This window comes from Nomascus leucogenys, chromosome 14 (assembly GCF_006542625.1).
Source record: "Nomascus leucogenys isolate Asia chromosome 14, Asia_NLE_v1, whole genome shotgun sequence".
Classification (NCBI taxonomy): domain Eukaryota; kingdom Metazoa; phylum Chordata; class Mammalia; order Primates; family Hylobatidae; genus Nomascus; species Nomascus leucogenys.
This window is the reverse complement of record NC_044394.1, coordinates 70,683,211-70,696,008: the sequence shown is the minus strand read 5'-3', so window position 1 is coordinate 70,696,008 and position 12,798 is coordinate 70,683,211. Positions and strand designations below refer to the sequence as shown.

At 44.7% G+C, this 12,798-nt stretch overlaps 1 protein-coding gene across 1 annotated transcript in view; it reads right to left on the bottom strand.

The window, feature by feature from the left end:
• Positions 1 to 6,558, bottom strand: part of RMND5A (required for meiotic nuclear division 5 homolog A) — a 59,002-nt gene extending 52,444 nt beyond the window's left edge. The window contains exon 1 of the mRNA XM_030827551.1: positions 5,915 to 6,558. Coding sequence (XP_030683411.1) covers positions 5,915 to 6,056 — 142 coding nt within the window. The 5' untranslated portion in view covers positions 6,057 to 6,558. The remainder of the gene's footprint in view (positions 1 to 5,914) is intronic.
• Between the last annotated feature and the right edge of the window lie 6,240 nt (positions 6,559 to 12,798).

The window sequence follows — 12,798 nt, the reverse complement described above, 5'->3', positions numbered from 1 at the left end:
TAAAAAAGAGTTAATTATCTCCAGAGTACGTCTGGAAAAAAAATGGCTAACAAAGTTAAATCTACTTCTAAACCCAACTGGAAACACCAATATACTGACTTTTTATTCTTACCACCTAAAATGGCCTAAATAACTTGAGAACCAGTCTGTTCTTCTCTTAGAATATTTGAACAATGTCCACCCAAACTTTCATCTATGACCTACTGATATACTATTTTCCAGACTAGATGTTAAAAACAGATATCAAATTGTATTCAAAACAAAGTCACTATTCTCTCAAGAGTGTCTTGTTAGTATTTAGCAAAAGTCTAGGTAACGAATGGGCAACCTGGCTATGTGGCCTACTCCATGTACACCAAAGAATAAGGCTAAAAGGGTAAACAAGCTACTAGTCTACCAACCCCCGATATAATACATTTACTTTCATTCAAAACAATATATTCAACACTGGTAGGCTCTGAAAAAGCACAGATCATTCATATATACAAATAAGCACACTTTTCAACACGTATGTTTAATATACACAACCCAAATTCTGGAGTGGAAGATTATACCTAACATGCGACCCTCAACCTCTGGTTTCTGTGTACTGATGCAATATCATACCACAGCAATGAGTTAAAAATGTGACCTCCACAAGTTTCTTTTTTTTCTTTTCGTGTTTTACTTGCCTGCTTACCTTCTCATTTGTTACCTTCACATTCTTAAAAAGAAAGCAGTTCTCCAACTGGTAACCAAAGTTTCAACAGTTTCTTTGATTCACCAGAGATAAGGGTAGGAGTTATGGTTTACATGAGTTTTACTACTAGAAGTCACAACGTACACACACACCAAAGGAGTTTTAGGTGCTAATACAGTATACGTTGATCACTCCCACAGATGAAGACATCTTTACCAACTTGCAAAGTGAGATAACACTAAGGCTTCATCATAGTAAATGGAAATACATATCCGATACGTTAAAGAAAAAAGGAAAAGTGACAAATTGTCATTTCACTGGATTCTTTTAAAATTTTTTCTGGAGGTCGGGCGCAGTGGCTCTCGCCTGTAATCCCTGCACTTTGGGAGGCCAAGGCGGGTGGACTGCTCGAGGTCAGGAGTTCAAGACGAGCCTGACCCACGTGTTGAAACCCCGTCTCTACTAAAAATACAAAAATTAGCCAGGTGTGGCGGCAGGTGGTGCTTGTAATCCCAGCTACTCAGGAGGCTGAGGCAGAAGACCTGCTTGAAGCCAGGAGGCAAAGGTTGCAGTGAGCCAAGATCGCACCACTGCACTCCAGCCTGGGTGACAGAGGGAGGCTGTCTCAAAAAAACAACAAAATTTTTTTTTTTCTGGAGACTCGCATTTATGTCTGTGAAGTGGGCAACCAAGTGGTCCAGGAACAAGAGTAGAAAGATTTTTCACTGGGTGTCCTTTTTTATCATTTGAGTTTATACCATTTGAATGTACTATTCACTGGATTATCTTTTTCATTGTTTGAATGGATACCATTTGAATGTATGACCTACTAAAAATTAATAAATAAATTTTAAATTTAGAAAATTCCTTGAAAGTCACTTTCAGAAACCACATTAGAACTCCGTTAGTCTAAAAATAATCAGAAAAGAATACTGCATGTCCTCTACTCTTACAAAAAACTGCAATTTTCCCAAGTATACTTTTAAATGTGTCCTGAAACCATTACTAACTGTTTCTGCCTAATTTTCTTTCACAAAGTATGAGTTCAGAACACCAGCAAAACATGATAAATAGTTCTTTTCTGTTTTTCCCTTCCACCACAGAGGTGCTAATGGGAAACAATATAAATTTGCCAATAGGAAAAAAATGCTAAAAGGCATATAATCACAAATCAAATCACCAAAATTTAACCATACAGTAGTTAACCCTGTTAATGCAGAGTTATCCAAAGCACGGCTCCCATACCACTGATGCGAATGGTAAATTTTAGCTAGTATGTAAACTAATATTTTAATTGTTACGAATTTATTTTAACATGTAGTTTATTATACCTAATACCTACATACCACATGTAGGACTACACAAATATCATTGCCTAAATCTACTTAAGTAAAATCGTGAATCCATCTGAAAAATAAGAGTGCACATGTGTATGAGTGAAGTTTTAGAAGCACCAGTGCACTATACATATTAGATCAAGGCACACTGGGAATGACCACCAGCCTACATTAACCACAATGAATCTTAGACCAAACTTCGTGCTCACAGGGAAACTCTCACTGAAAGGCTGGCACAACTAAATGACAGAAGTTGTGATCTCTATTCCTCTTACCTTGGACACCTTACTGCAGGCTCTGGATCACTCCCTACCCTCCTATCTACAACCCTAAGGATTCTAATTCCAAAGGCATGAAGAGAAGTCTAGAGTCAATCAGTCTCCAGGGAGAGGAATGTCTTGGCCTCGGCAGAGCTCTTCAGTATTCTCCCTGGTTCTTAGTGCCTCTTTATATTTCTATTACACCTATGTTGTCCCTGAACCACCAATATTCCCTGTCTATGGCACCAAGTCAAAGCCTGCACTTCCCTCTCAGAGCCTTATATTCCATTATTGTTCTCTGCTGCAGGCCTGATACCAGTCCAACCCCATTTAAAAGAAAAAAAAAAAAAAAGATATTCCTGTTCTCAGGCTGATGGATTTGGCTAGAGGTGGATTAAACGGCAGAGCACAAACCAATTCACCAGGTATGAGAGACCAGCCCATACTATCCTCATTCCTCCAAGGGTATTTGCATTAAGAAACTTGCATTTTAAAAAAAGATTAACGGGAGAAATTTCATGTAAAAGAATTTCAGGCTACTTAAAGGCGATTTAGACCACCTGAGAAATTTTAGGGCTCACTGCAGGACTATCTCCCAGACAGCAATTAGGCAGTATTTACAATCTGGAATCAGGGTGCTGAGACTAGAAAAGGGTTGTCAATGGGCTAACTAAACTCTTATTTATGTATGATCAGTTTCCATCACAAACTATCCTAACAGCTCATTTAGTATATAGCTGTCTGCTCACAACTTTAGGGATGAAAAAAAAATTTTAACACAAAACATTCATCCTCAGAAACTGAATCAATCCCTTTAGGTTGGCTAAAGGATGCTTCTGCAACAGTCATTCACCAGTATGATGCAATGATGTGTTCTATATAGTCCTCAAAAATTCTGTTTTATTCAGACCAGATTCTTGCAAGTACTACCACAAGTAATCTCAGAGAATGAGGTACGAAGTCCTGACAGAGGGGTCCCAATTAGAGCCTCTTAGGTTATCAGGATCATTTGCCCAGACAGGTATACTCAGAAGCCCAAAAATCTTCCCTTTAAACTTGAAAATAGAGTTCCAAACTCAGTTTTCAGTAAAATACCTTTGAGAAGGGTATATTTAAGTTTCAATGTAATATCTACCACATCACCTGCCGAGAACTTTAATTTAGAAATCATCCGTTTTCAAAAATACCATAGCCCAGATGCCAAAGCATGATGTTTATCTTTACACAAAAAAAAAAACACCAAAAGAAGAAAGATTTTATTTGGGAAACTAGACCTGGCACTTGTAGTATTTATTTTCTTTCACGTTTTATAACTACCTTTAGTCACTTAATCCTGTTATTGAAGAATTAAAGGAAATCAAAGAAATACCAATATAAGACTAGCAATTTGGTAGACAAGAGGGAAAAAATTAGGAGGCTGAAAAAGGAATACACAGACTCACCAAGTCAGACTTTTTTTAACAGCATAGCATACTGTGTGGCCAATACCCCTCAAACCATAAATTCTGAGAAAAGTTCCCTAGTACCCAGTGAAGAGTCAAAAACAAATTCCTGCCTCAGCAATTCCTCACCATCATTTTATCCATCTGAGTCTGGCCCTAAATTTTCTAAAACAAAGCTCACAATCACATCCCCCTCCAACTTACATCCTCTCTCATGGAAGAAAGGTACTTTCTGTTTCATCATTTTCCTCTCAAACTCTGCCTATGACCTGGTCCCTAAAAAGGAAATGTTCCTTCCACCTCTCCAAGTCTAGGCCCTTCATTCTCTTCCTCCACTGGTTCCTTGGCGGGGCGGGGAGCACAGTGGGAATACCTCCCACCGTTGTACTGGATTTCCCACACCTCGGTTCACATCACATTTTTCTTCTTAACACCCAGTAATCTGGCTTGTCTTAGCAATTCTATGAAACTGCAAGCACAGAGGGTTACTGACTCCCAAAAGCCAAATAAAAGCCGACCAACCTCTCATTTTCTAAACCCTCGCCCTTTTCGGTTTCTGCTGGCTCTATCTAGCCTTGGCTCTCCACTCACCAAGGAAAATTCAAGACTGTGGTTAGACCCTAGTCTTTCTTCTGTGCAATCTAAGCGATCCCCTCCACTGTCCTCCTAGAAATGACATCAGAAAACAGTCTTAGACCTATGCATCTCCAGCCACCAGTAAATATGAGAGCCCTCGATTCTATCTTCATTAAGCCCTTCAACTTTACTTCACATGTCCAAAACCAAATTCAAAGTCTTCCCAGGATTCCTGTCCCATTCCACCTTCACTTCCCTGTATCTACCAACTATATCATCATCGCCAGGTCAGTCAAATTTCCCTTCACAGGCAGCCACCAAGGTCTGCTCGTTTTTCCATACTAGTATTGCAACTCCTATGAGAATTAATACGGTTTTTCCATATTAATATCTTTATCCACTATGACTGCAGATTTGCTTCCTTCCTGGAGTTCAAAAATGACTGCAGTGTCCAGAATGAGAAGCTGCTGTAAGACTCCTTTCCCATTGACCAGCACCCATCCTCAACTGAAATGCAATCTGGGGAAGTGTGAAAAAATGAAGGAGAGAGACACTCAGCTAACGCCACTGCCCTCATCTCACCTGCCACAAATAATCTGCATCTTCCCCCAGCTACCAAACCGTCCTTCACATAAATTTCTGTTCAGCCCACAAGCTAAGAAGCCCCCTCAGCCTCTTATTAAAGACCCATTAAATAAGTCCTTTACTTCTTGATCAAAAGGAATCATCGCTGTGACTTTAAAAGTGTAAAAAAAGTGTAAAAAAAACAAGCCTTTAAAAGTACCTGTCCTCAGGGCTTGGGGCAACAACAAAAAAAATCTAGGTGAAACACCTTCTATAGGAAAATTTATTTTTTTTTTAAAGGACTTGACCAGGCAAAGCAAGTAACTAGCAACATGTGCACAATTTACTTGGGCAAACGTCGCCCGTTCCTCCTCGGTGTCATCAGAAGGTACACTAGGAGAACAGAAAGGTTTGATTGAGCTGGTTTCCAAGGAACCATGTCAGAGCCGCTGCGGAGTTAAGAGCTGCGTCCACACAGCAGCCAAATCATGAAGTTGCAGGAGCGGCTGTTGTTAACCCACAGCTAAGAATAACGCTCGACTTTCCAAAATAAGACGAAGAAACGAAGTCCCCTGGCCAAGGATTCGGGGCGGCACAGAAGGGAAAGGGAGCTTCCTGCACTGCCCTCATCACTCAGAGCCTGGGGTCCCAGGCGATTCGCTCACCGCCCGCAGGACCGCGCCGCGGGCACCACGTGAGACTCCCGGGGCCGGTTGGGGGCGGGGGACGAGGGGCGCCCACTCGGAGCGGGGCGGCAGTTTGCAGGTGCGGTGGGCGGCCCCCTCACCCACGTTTATCCAGACTAGAGCCAGCGGCTCCCGGCCGGGTTTCCGGTGGTTCGCGCTCCTTCTGAATTGGCAGCGAGGTCGCGGCAGGTTCGAGGTAAATCGGACGAAAAGAGGCGAAAAAGTCTCAGAGGTCTGGGGGCCTCCGCGCCTCAAGGGAGGCAAGGGCCGGGCCAGAGGCGCTAGGGTGGGTGAGGGGTTCCCGCCGCGGGTCCGGGACCGGGGCACGGGCAGTGGGCCCTGCCCCGCGCGCCCACGCGGGCCGCCCTACCGTGGCTCTGCAGGATCTCGTGCTTGAGGCCGCCGGTGTAGTCGATGAGCTCCTCCAGGCCGCGCTCGCACAGCTGCCCGTAGCCCGAGAACTTGTGCAGCACCTTCTCCAGCTCGCGCTCCACGGTCACGCACTGATCCATGCCGAAGGCGGCGGCGCTCGGCTACTCGGCGCCCGGGTGTCCGCAGCCGTTCGGCCCGGGCCCTGCCGAGACCGCGTCCTGCTCCTCGTCTCCCAAGCGGGCGGCGCGGGAGGCTGAGGCGGCCGAGGCGGCGGGCGCACTAGCCGCGGCGCCTGGGGAGCCCCGCGCAGCCGGAGCCCGCCTGCCCCATGGCGCCCTGGGCCCCCGGCGCGTCGCCGCTGCTCCCGTTCGCTCGCTCCACTCGGCCCCGCGTCCCCAGGCCCAGCTCGCGACGTTCGGGTGCCCGCGACGGCGCGGCCGATTGTTTTTGTTTTCACGGGAACCGACCGATGACCTGGTTCTCCCGGGCGGCACCAAGCGCCGCCGACTGGGGGGAGGGGGATGGCCACCCGGGCGAGGAAAGGAGGCGGCGCGGGCCGTACCAAGTACACCCTCGGGGTGGGGGGTGCGACCCGGGGAGAACGGGCGGAGGAACGAGACGGGCGCCCACACGCGCCGCCGCTCTAATGGTGTGGGCCGTACCACACGGAACGCGTGCGAGGAAGAGGGCGAGGGTGGAGCGAGGCCCCAATTGGCCTGAGGAGCTAAATAGGGAACTTTGGAGACAGCCCCAGCGCTCGCAGAGCGCTACAACTACGCGCTCCGTAAACAAGGGGGCGGGAACCGGCCATCACCACTCCGCCCAGAAGCGGGGAACCCCAACCAATGGGCGTGGGGAGTGGTAAGAAGCCAATCCCTGGCCGAGGCGTAAGCCTTCAGCCAATCCGGGCTGAGGGGCAAACCAACGGGCTCGCTGTTGGAGGGGGTGACTTGGAGAGCGTACCGACAAACGAGTAGTTTCTGGAAAGCCATGGGGGAAAACTAGACAAAAATAGAAAGGGCTGTTTTCCATAGGTCGTCGTCCTGACCCCAATTTATTTCGTCTCCTCATCGCTCTTAAGGGAAAGGGGTACCGTCATTCCGAAATTTTGGGCGACGGATCCATCTCCTGGGATGAAAAACCAAGCCAGGCCGCCCGGGGGCTGGTGCTGCGTCGGGTGGGGGTCCCTAATGGGAATTAAAAGCGGGGGTGATCCGGCCCGGGTGAGGGGAGCCGCTTGCTGCTCGCGAAAGGCCCGCGCCGGCTGTCAGCGCTGCCCCGGGCTTGCGACACCCAGGAGGTCATGTCCCCATCCCCCGCGGGCCGTGGCCCTTTGGCCCCTTGGCCTGGAACCTCTCCTGACGGTGGCCTCGCCCCAGAGCCATGTGCCGGGCAGCTTAGCCGGTGGAAAGAACACGCTCTGGAGAGCCGGGCAGCCTGGCCCTTGCTCCCTAGGAAGCCTTATGCTATCGGATCCGATCGGCTTTACCCCCTCGGGTAAATCCTTCCCATAGCTTGCTATGGCGTCTCCAGCCTTGGCCTGGACCTCCTTGATCAGCGTCGGCTGCACTACCTTTGCATTTCTTCAGGAGCCCAGCTAGTTCGTGCCTCAGGGCCTCTGCACTTGTCCTTTCCTTGGCCCAGAGACTCTTCCTCCTACCTTTTTCATCCTGAAGTTCCCAGCTCACTTGTCCCCTTGCAGGGTCCTCCCCTGGCTGACCACACTAATGTACTTCCTCCCCACCGTTTAATACCATAACACATTTTATTATTTCCACACCACTTAAACTCTGAAATGATCTGATGTTTTATTTTTCTGTCGGCACCACTTACATAAAACCATGAAGGCAGGCCCCCTGCCTGTCTGATTTTCTGCCTAGAACAGCCCCTGGCGAGGGGTGGTAGGCAATTCTTTTTCTTAAATTAAAGTGATAACGTTTTTGAGCCTTAACTTCCGTATAACTGAGAAATAATTGGAATTAATACTTAACTAAATTGTTAGATAAAGGAGAATATATGTAAATACCCGTAATAGGCTCATGATAACCACATGATAAAGGTGGTGGTAGTCATTGTTAGGGCAGCCCCAACTGATGTTATTTCAGATCTCCCTTCTCCCCACCCCATTTTTCTTCCCTCTTTTCTTGGCAGATGTCTCTGATTCTTCACTGAGATTAAAAAAAAAAAAAAAAAATCTAGCTCCAGCAACCTCTATCACTCTTCTCCAAGTATTGCTGTGTACCACCCATTTTGTGAATATTCTCATGTACCCAAAGGACCAGGAGTCCCTTCTCCCTGTCCAAGACAGCCGCTGGGGCCTGTGGGCTGCCTCTCACCCCTGTCCAGATCTTCCTCCTCTTTCTCTGCAGTAGGTTCTTCCTTTCTACTTTCAGCCCAAATGGGTTTGACCTACTTGGGGGAGGAACCTTCATTTAACCCTCCTCAAGCACTCATTTCTTTCACTGCCAAACTGCCTAGACAAATCTATGTTTATTCCTCCCTTTTCTTCAAGGATCTCCTTGATAAGCTCAGTCACCCTTTTCTCAGTCTTTTTTTTTCTTCTTCTTCAAAGGGTTGTTATAGTATGAAATATTCCATTTAAGGCACTCAACAAAATGCCTGGCACAAGGTAAGAGCCATGATAATCCACTGATCACAAATAATCAATGACTCCTCATTACGTACAGCTTCAGATCCTCTCTCCAGGACGTGGTCTGCCCAGTGTAGCAACACAGCACAAACCCCTATCCAGGCATGAAGCACTTTCCCACCCTCAGTGTGACCTGAGTACAGCTCATTCATACTTTGTCTTCTCCTGGAACACTTTTCTTTATTCTGTTTTTTGAATCCTCCCTTTCTTAAAGTAACAAGACAAGTCTTACTTTAACTAGTGACACCTTCTAGAACCTAGGCCTGCACTCTTCAATACCATAATCACCAGCCACAAGCAGGTTTTTTTTTTTTTTTTTTTTTTGAGATGGAGTCTTACTCTGTCACCAAGGCTGGAGTGCAGTGGTGGGATCTCGGCTGACTGCAACCTCCGGCCTCCCGGGTTCAAGTGATTCTCCTACCTCAGCCTCCTGAGCAGCTGGGACTACAGGCGCACACCACCACGCCCAGCTAATTTTTGTATTTTTGGTAGAGACAGGGTTTCACCATATTGGCCTGGCTGGTCTCAAACTCCTGGCCTCGTGATCCACCCGCCTCAGCCTCCCAAAGTGTTGGGATTACAGGCGTGAGCCACTGCACCCGACCCACATGTAGCTATTTAAATTGAAATATAAGCTAGATAATTTAAAATTTGGGGTTGGGGGGAGGGACAGCATTAGGAGATATACCTAATGCTAAATGATGAGTTAATGGGTGCAGCAAAACAACATGGCACATGGATACATATGTAACAAACCTGCACATTGTGCACATGTACCCTAAAACCTAAGGTATAATAATAAAAAATAAAATTAAAAAAATAAAATAAAATTTAGTTCCCCAATTGTACTAACCACATATCAAATAACCACATGTAGCTGGTGGCTACTGTATTAATCAGCGCAAAATAAATATTTCCATCACTGTAGAAAGTTTTGTTGGACAGTGCTGATCTAGACCATGACCACAGTAGTTACCAGCCCTACCTTTAACTGCTGTAAGACCTCTGTGTAAGTCATTTCATGCCTTACTGCATACTGCCCCCATATTTTTAGTTAACTTTTCCAACATGTGCCTTGTTGACTCAACTAGACTATCAGTTTTCAGATCTGGGCTGACTTCTTTTTATCTCCCATGATTTAATCAGCATGAAAAAAAGTGTTTGTTAAAGGAAAAAGAATACGCAAATTAGAGGAGAAGAGGCTTCAGAGTTTACTGGGAGAGAAAAATAGTGCTTGTAAGGGCAGAGATTTATGTTGCCTCTTTACTTTGTATTGGCCCTTTCTACACAGTGCCTAATTGCCTAATTGCTTTAAGCCTAAACTGTGAATTGTCAAAGAAGCACCTCTAGAAACAACAGGGAAACAAATTTAGTTTTCAGAGCAACTGCAAATTAGTTTTCTTTTTTTTTCTTTTCTTTTTTTTTTTTTGAGACAGAGTCTCGCTCTGTCGCCCAGGCTGGAGTGCAGTGGCGCGATCTCAGCTCACTGCAAGCTCCACCTCCTGGGTTCATGCAATTCTCCTGCCTCAGCCTCCCCAGTAGCTGGGACTACAGGCACCCGCCACCACGCCCAGCTAATTTTTTTTTTTTTTTGTATTTTTAGTAGAGACGGGGTTTTACTGTGTTAGCCAGGATGATCTCGATCTCCTGACCTCGTGATCCGCCCGCCTCGGCCTCTGAAACTGCTGGGATTATAGGCATGAGCCACCGCTCGCCATGCAAATTAGTTTTCTATAATTGCATTTTCACCACGCAACAAAGAACTCACACACACACACACACACACACACACACACACACAATCCCACTTTAGTATCAAGTGGACTCCTGCCCCGACATGCTGTTCAGCCTGGAGAAGCTTTAATTGACACTCATTCTGGACTTTGCTCTTGTCTTCCCCTCCACTCCAGATTTGACCCTCTAAAATATAAGTAAACATCAAAAAAAGAAAGGAAAAAGAAAACCTTTTGTCTTTCAGCCAAAATGCATATTAATTGTAGGAAAATTAGAAAATACAAACAAGTAAACAGAAATAAAAGTCCCATGAAAGCCCAAGACCCAGAAAAAGAAAATCAGTTTTAACATTCGGGGTGAATTTCCAGATTTTTTTTCTTTTTTGTGCATACACATAAACTCATATGCACATTTTTATGAAAGAAAGCTCTCATTGTATTTACTATTTTGTAAACAGCTTTTGTGGTCCTCTTAACATTTCTCCAACAACAAAAAGTTTTTAGAACTGCTTTTGACATCTTTTTAAAATGCTTAATAGCTGTTACACTAGCTTATAGCTTATTCAACATATCTCATACATATTCTTTTCACTTTGAATTATTCTTAGAAGACTGAAACCAGAGAGAGACAAGATAGAAAAAGGCAAAATTTCATCTCTTAAATTTGAGAAATTATATTTTTAAAAACCTTCTGCTTTTATGCAAAATACACTTTCAGATAAGGGTAAGAAAGACTACGTTTATAATTCTATTAATGAAAATGAATCAGCGAGGTTGGCAAAGAATTTACTAATTTCCTGACTACTCTAGCTCAAAACTAATATAAAAGTAAAAGTAAACTGACAAAATATGTTATTAAAAGAAATACTGAATTGCGAAAAATAGCATTTCTTCTCATTTAAACAAATCAATTTTTATCTTGTTTTGTTTTGTTTTGTGTTTTAAGAGTCAGTGTCTCGCCGTGTCACCCAGGCCAGAGTGCAGTGGTGCAATTATGGCTCACTGCAGTCTCAAACTCCTGGGCTCAAGCGATTCTTCTGCTTCAGCCTCCTAAGTAGTTGAGATTACAGGCATGAGCTACCCACTGCGCCTGGCATATTTTTATCATTTTCAAGTAAAATATATATATCTATCTGAGACATTTCTGGGAATTGCTGCTATGACCAGTTGAAGAAATGGGTGAAAGCACAACTATTAGCAAAAAGTCTTAATCTGAATATTTTCTACATCTTTTATGTCACCTGTGTGGTTTGGGGTCCGTTTGCTGGCTGGATTAATGATACTTGCTCGCCATTATGACTGACTCTTAGGGATTGGATATGCAGTATTGACAATATTGCACGTCTGTGTCCACCATCCCCGTCCTTCAGCTCCACTGTTTGTAGAAGATAGCCTCTGCTCAGTGGCATAGCCCTCCTCACTGTGGCCTTCTCCACTCATGAAGTCCAGGGCAGTTCTAGTCTGGTTGACTACCAGTTAAATTACCCCCTCATAGACTTCCTTGAGGACCTCATAGACTTCCTTGAGTATAGTTTGTAGGCACTGCCCTCGCACCTGGGTGCTTAGCCTGTAGGGGGTTATTTATAACTTTTGAAACCTGCTCTCTCAGGTTTTATTGTCTGAGTCTTTTCCTTTCTGGAATCTGGATGTTTTTCTTAGGTTTGTTTCCTGCTCACTGTTGGTGTGCTTTACCAGCTGTAGCAGGAAGAGTGCTAGCACTGTAATCTTGAAGTAATTCATTCAATCCCTCTCAGCCTCAGATTCTTTATCTATAAAATGAGAAGCTTGGAATAGATGACCTTTAAGTTCCTTCCAGTTCTAAAATTACAGAGATGCCAGGGCTTATTAAGTAACATGTGAGGTGCAACACAACCAAACAGGAATAGACAGAGGCATCTTTCCTGTTTTTGAAAGCTTGGAGTCTGAATCATTACTTCCTCATTATGGAAATGCGATGAGGTTTGTTTTTTTGTTTTGGTTTGGATTTTTGATTTTTGATTTTGGTTTTAATAAATAGCTACAATTTATTGAGTGCTTATAACATGCTAGGCATTCTGCTTTAAATGTGCGATTATCTCAGTCCTCAAAGCAACCTTTTAAAGTAAATAATGCGGGTGTGGTGGCTCATGCCTGTAATCTCAGCACTTTGGGAGGCCGAGGCTGGCAGATCACCTGAGGTTGGGAGTTTGAGACCAGCTTGACCAACATGGAGAAACCCTGTCTCTACTAAAAATACAAAATTAGCCGGGCATGGTGGCGCATGCCTGTCATCCCAGCTACTCGGGAGCCTGGGGCGGGAGAATTGCTTGAACCCCGGAGGCAGAGGTTGCGGTGAGCCAAAATCGTGCCATTGCACTCTAGGTTGAGCAACAAGAGCAAAACTCTGTCTCAAAATAAATAAATAATAAAATTTAAAAATAAATAGTATTTGGATTATTATCCCTGTGTTATAGATGAAGAAATTGAGGTACAGAGGGGATTAGTAATTTATCCAAGATT